The sequence below is a fragment of the Notolabrus celidotus genome, chromosome 21 (assembly GCF_009762535.1).
Source record: "Notolabrus celidotus isolate fNotCel1 chromosome 21, fNotCel1.pri, whole genome shotgun sequence".
NCBI classification, from domain to species: domain Eukaryota; kingdom Metazoa; phylum Chordata; class Actinopteri; order Labriformes; family Labridae; genus Notolabrus; species Notolabrus celidotus.
In genome coordinates this window covers 23,056,271-23,062,292 of record NC_048292.1, presented here as the reverse complement: position 1 = coordinate 23,062,292, position 6,022 = coordinate 23,056,271, and the positions used below count along the sequence as shown (strand labels likewise).

At 41.4% G+C, this 6,022-nt stretch overlaps 1 protein-coding gene across 1 annotated transcript in view; it reads right to left on the bottom strand.

The window, feature by feature from the left end:
- The window catches only part of zdhhc17 (zinc finger DHHC-type palmitoyltransferase 17), a 46,356-nt gene that overhangs the window by 3,426 nt on the left and 36,908 nt on the right, over nt 1–6,022 (bottom strand). Inside the window, exons 11-16 of the mRNA XM_034673430.1 lie at nt 5,310–5,434; nt 4,487–4,549; nt 4,315–4,408; nt 1,368–1,451; nt 1,113–1,270; nt 929–1,023 (exon numbers count right to left, since the gene is read on the bottom strand). Of these exons, the coding sequence (XP_034529321.1) occupies nt 929–1,023; nt 1,113–1,270; nt 1,368–1,451; nt 4,315–4,408; nt 4,487–4,549; nt 5,310–5,434 (619 nt within the window). The remainder of the gene's footprint in view (nt 1–928; nt 1,024–1,112; nt 1,271–1,367; nt 1,452–4,314; nt 4,409–4,486; nt 4,550–5,309; nt 5,435–6,022) is intronic.

Genomic DNA, 6,022 nt, shown 5'->3' with positions numbered 1-6,022 from the left:
TATTTATTCATTTATTTTTATTTAATTTGTATGTGATGGTAGTAATAATAATAACAATTATTATTATTATTTCTGATGATTATTTGTATTATTGTTATTATTATTATTATTATGTAGTAGTAAGTAGTAGTAGTATTTATATATCTTTTTTATTTATATTTTTCTTTATTTTAATTTATTTATCTATTATTGTTATTATTATTATTATTATTATTAATAATAATAATATTAATTGATTAATTTTGTATTTCTTGATGTTTTGTCCCTCTATTAATTATTCATTCATTCGGACACTGCAGATAATATCAGGAGATTCTGGTCCTGAGATTTTCAGGGATGTGCACCTCACAGGAGATGTTCTCAACTTGATATAGTCTGTTTGATTCAGGTTTTAGGGAGTACTGTGCAGCATGTGCAGGAGGGGGAGTGTTTCTGTGGTTTAATCTCTACAACATGCACCATGTCCAAGGACATTTCCACAAGCATAATACAGACAACTGAGGTGAGCAGTAAAGAGTACAAAGAAGAGAAACTCTCCTGCTCTGACTTTTCCTGACTTTTCCCTGCTGGGTTCACACATCAGCTCGTCTGACTTCTTGCAGAAATGTTACTTAAGGAGGGAAAAGTCCAGATGAAGTGAGGGGGGAAACATTCAGCTTTCTGTGCTCACATGCAGCAGCAATGTTGGAACATTTTGTGGACGTGTAAAGAAGATAAAGGGGGGTAAATGTTACAACTCTCCCTGTTGTGATGAAGCAGTGACTCATATTTATATACCATCTCTTGTTTTCAGAGGGGCCTGCACTGATTCAGCTCGTGTGTTTTTATAACGCTGAATTAGCCTGATCATAAGACGACCTCATCCCTTCTGAAGACTAACTTATAGAAAGTTTGTTCAGCGGTAAACAATCTTCAGAAGAAAACTCACTTGAAGGGGCTTTCGATGGACGTGGCTGTGACTTTAAAGTGCTTGTATCTCCGAGCGTTCATCCTCTCGTTGGTGGTGATTCCAAGAGCTGCGATCTGAGAAACATGAAAGCAACGAGATCAGACTGAGGCGTAAACACTCACACAGAACTCAGACATGTAAGAGGAAATCCGTGGACGCAGACCTGGTAGAGCTGACACATGATGAGCACAGCCACCCACATGAAGTGGAAGACGCTGTTGAGGAACATCCAGAACATCCAGGGAGAGCAGGAGGCGATCTGGGTCAGGTAGAGCCAGAAACCATCCTTGGCGTAACTGGTGGCGCAGTGGATCCTCCAGTCTGAGGGAGACAGAGAGAGAAAGTGAGGGAGTGAGCAGAGGAAAGAGGAAGAGGGAAACACAGAAAGGACGCTTCAAAGAAAGGTTGTTGTACTCACAGGAGATGCAGCCGTACATCATCCAGCAGATCATGCAGAGCAGGAAGAACAGATAGCCCATGAAGTAGCGATGGTTTCCGCTTCCTGTGGAGGAGAGAAGAGATTATCAGGTCCAGTTCTCGTCACGTCGGTTTGTTACTTTAGTTTTCTCTTTATATCAGAGAGTCCTCTGCATATTTGTAGATGTTTGACATGTTAATTATTTTAGATCAACATGTTAGCTGCAAAAAAAGACTCGACATATTAAGTCAAAGAGGATGGGAATGCCTGAATTCAACAATTTAAAGCTTTAAATGGAGGTGATACAATTCATCTTGAAAATTTGCACCAGCACCAAATTTTATGGCTACATTTAAGATATATCAGGCCGGCTAAATTGTGCACCAAATAGCTAAACAGAGGCCGGCATTCATAACACATCATATAGCTGCAACGCTAAAACTACATGTGCAATGGAGGTACTGTTCCTTATACAAATTCATGCAGATGACAGAGTTAAGGAGCTAAACATTAGTGCAGATAAGAGAGGAGGACTGCTGGTGTGATCAGGGCTATGTGGTTGGTTGTCAAGCAAGTCTACATGATGGTGAACTCAAAGCTGAAAATAAAACTACAGTGTAGACCAGTACAGAGAGGCTCTACCAGGAGACATGCTGTCAGAGATAAACGGAGGCTCACACTCTAGTAGTCTCAAGCTCAGTTTGGTGTGCACTCTCTCACTGTGGTTGATATTTTGGGTTTACAAGCTTTTCTCAAACATCATGCAGACAATCTACTGAAATGATCCACAATTATAATAAAGAAAACAGAAAAGGGATAATTTCCTTGACTCTTCTCTAATGTGCACACTTCAGGAACAGATATGCTCATCCTGCACAAAGATGTCTGTACTTTCCACTCTGTAAAGGAACCTTTAAAGAGATTACAAATAGAAGAAGCATGCTTTTCTACAACCCCAGCTGTATATCTACTCTGTAAAACCTGACATGTCATACAAAGAAACCTAGAACTGAACCATGAACTCTTCCGTTTCTGATATTTTAAAACTCCAGAGGACCTTTTTACATCTTTTTCCAGGCCTCAGGTCTCGGTGGTAGAGAGGCTGGTTTTGTTGTTTGTTCAGACAGTTTCCACTTTTAAAGCTTCTTCCTGACCAGCTGAGCCCCCCTGCGCTCCTTCCTTCCCCTCACCGTCTCCTGTCTACTTCACAGACACTTCTTTCAAAACGTATTGCTCCAGCTTTATTTCCCTGTATCGTACTAGGTCTTCTTGTGTTTCTGTTGTAATTCAGGTTCAGTTTGTCATGTTGACACTCTGATTATTCTGGATCGTACGTGTGAGATGTTACATACTGTATACAAGTAGAGGACATGTGAAAATCCTCGTTTAGTATTCAGATGTACTTAAGGACACTACGAGGAGCAGCCTGTTCATTTTTTCTGAGTACATTTCATGTGATGCATTTAGCCTAAAGCTACCTGAAATTAGCATCCTATAACATAACAGTTACCATGATTTACAAATCCACCTGGCTGACCAAGTTAGTAGCAGCTAGGGGTGTAAACAATGAATCGAGTATTGATTAATTGATTGTTAAGAACTTACTCCAACACATTTTTTTGTTTTGATTTTGTATCACATGGAACAAACATCATGTGGTCTCATATTTAGTTCAGCTATCAGGGAGGTGTTTTAAGTTTAAAGCATGTTTCGATGTGAATCAGCTGACTGAAGGTGTTGCTCACAGCGGAGACGCTCAGCTGGGGGCTGCGGCTGAGTGACAGGTCTCCACACGTTTTTTTCTCCGCCGCCAGACTGCTTATGATCCGGTTGTGCTCCCGGCTGACACCTGACCACGTTCACATGCTTATTTCTCTCAACAAGAACGAGTCGACAGAAAACTGGACACTGCAAGTCTGAAATATGTTTCTGTTCAGTTCCCTTGTTGAAGTCTGAGCCTTCACTTTTATGACTGTATGTCTGCAGATATTATGAGCCTGCTCCACATGTTGATATTCAGCATGTTTAACATTTTGAACACCTCAATACGATCCGTAGATATTCAATATCGTCAGTTATATACACTGTGTTGTGAAGGAAAATTAGATTCAGGGGAAAAAACGCATTTGGCATTGTTTTTGACATGGAAAACAATTATGTTTTTTTAATAATTAATCGATAATAGATTGTTAACATTTCCAAAGATCGATCATGGAAAATACTTGAAATTTACATCCCTAGTAGCAGCTGAGAACGTAGCATTTGCTCACACCTAACTCCTCTCTGTCTCCTGTCTATCATCTAGAAATGATCATCCAGATAGATAATTGTATCTCGCTGCATGACTATCACGATGACTTCCATAGGAGTTGCATATTTAATTCATAAAAACAATTGCATTTTTGTTTATTATTTATGTTGTTTGTGTGGACTTCTGTTGCAAAACAAATTGCCTGTTAGGGAAATAGATTTTCTAATCCAATCTAATCCAGTAGTTGGCAAACCAAAGGGTAACTTCATGCTGGCTCCCCATGTTTTATAACATCTGCAGTGAGAGCTGCTCTTAGGTAGAAAGGTTTTAAATTAAGACCAGTCAGATTATTAACCACGGCTAAATCTTGCAGATTCTGAAGTGCAGTTTTAACGAATTATTATTGCACTAATGAATCAAAATGGACCAAACATTTTGTACTAAATAACAGAAAATAAAATTCAAAAATAATTATCTCTTTTTTTAAAGATAATTTAAGATAATCCAGTTTATCCAACTCTCTGAAAAAGGCTTGTCGCTGGTCAACTGCTGGTACACAACAGGAACAGGCAGATTTTAAGGAAAGCCCAGTGTCAGGACACACATGGCTTCAATATGGACCTGCTGAAACACAACAGAGCGCACATGTTTGATTATTTATCAGCTGATTATTTGGTGCATGTGTTGATGACGTACCGACACAGTTGCCCACCCAGGGACAGTGGTGGTCAAATTTGGCGATGCAGCGGTTACACACAGCACAGTGTTTGGACCTGATGGGCTTCCGTATCTGCAGAAAAAAAAAGTTGCATTATTAAAGCTGTTATGTTCAGCATTCGTGTCTTGTACGAGAGAAGTCAGAATTTACCAAACAGGTGCTGCAGAATATGCTCAGATCCAGGCTGCCTGTCTCTGCCAGCTCCACAATTGTCTGCAGGGAGGAAACCAGAAAGAAAGACAGGATTTAAAAAAGCAGACAGACAGAGACATGGCAGAAAAATGAATGAACAACAGAGAAATCATCCTGCCAAGGTCTACTTGGCAGTGCAACAATAGACCTACTGACAGCACAGGCTGAGGCTGATATTTCCAGCCGAGCGATCACACCGGAGGCTCTGCTGATTTACAGTGAACCGAGACCAAAGCTGTGATGGGATTTACAGTTTTCTGAGGCAAACTATTCTTCATCTGGGGTTTGGTTTCTGCACGGAGAAGAATTATTCCCCTCCTCTGTGTTTATCAGCCCGCTTTCACAGCCTATCCCTGAGCAAATAAACTAAAAGTCTGACAATCCTAAACAAACTGTGGAGAGGGAAACAGGAGGAGGAAGGGGCTCCTCTGCAGGAAAGCTCTGAAGCCTTTGATCCCGAGGTGGCTGCCCAGCTTTAACAGTAGTGAGTGCTGCTCTGTGCTAACAATGCAGGTTAAATTTAGCTCCACATCAATCACAGGCCAGGATAAAGAAGCTGTTGCCCTCCATTAGAGTGAGATAATGAGAGATGGAGGACAGAGAGGGGGACGACGGTGACTGTGGGCAGAGAGCCAGAGGATCTACCAGCAGGGATCCCCCCCGACTGAACTCTGAGCAGCTTTCTGTCGAGGACAGGGAGTACGAGCACGTGTTGCCAGGTTACAATGCGGAGAAAAGACTTGTCTGATAATTGACAAGGCTGATCCACTTTTAACTTTACCTTTTTCTTCTGCTCCTCTGACGCTTTGATGATTCCCGGGTCGGACTTCCAGGATTTTCCAAAGTTGTAGAACAGAGCCACCGTGTTTATCAGGAAGGGGACATGTACGGTGGCAAAGGGGAGATGTGCAGCGAGGTTAAGGAATATGCATTTCAGACTTGGCAGATAATTCGTTCAGTGTTTTCAACTTTTATGACACTGTTATGCAAAAATGTTGAGAAAGACAGCTGTAAAACACACACCCTGTGACAGACTAAGAAAACTCAGAGAACAGAGAGACTCAGTCTGAAGAACACAGCTGAGGTTTGCTTTTGAAGAAGTTATCATCCTCAGATTCTGCTCTGTGAACACCTGTCTGCAAATATCAATAAAACATGAACGTTCACTTCTCTTACGTCACCCTGAGTCAGACTCTCTGTTCGTAGTAACTCCACTATCAGGCAGACTGTGACACATGGAGCTGCTCCTTCTCATTCCAACTAAGAGGGATCATTTCACAATCAGGGCTTCCTCCTATGAACACACACAGAACTGCGACCCAGACGTGTGAACACTGTAAACGGTTATTAGCGAGTCAGTCACACAGGTGTGCATGAGTCATCTGAAACAGGAAGGCAGCCAACTGACACAGAGGGACCCAGACGGTATAACACTCGATACCATGTGATGATGTGGGACTGAAATATGGAACAACTATGACTGAACTCTTAGCA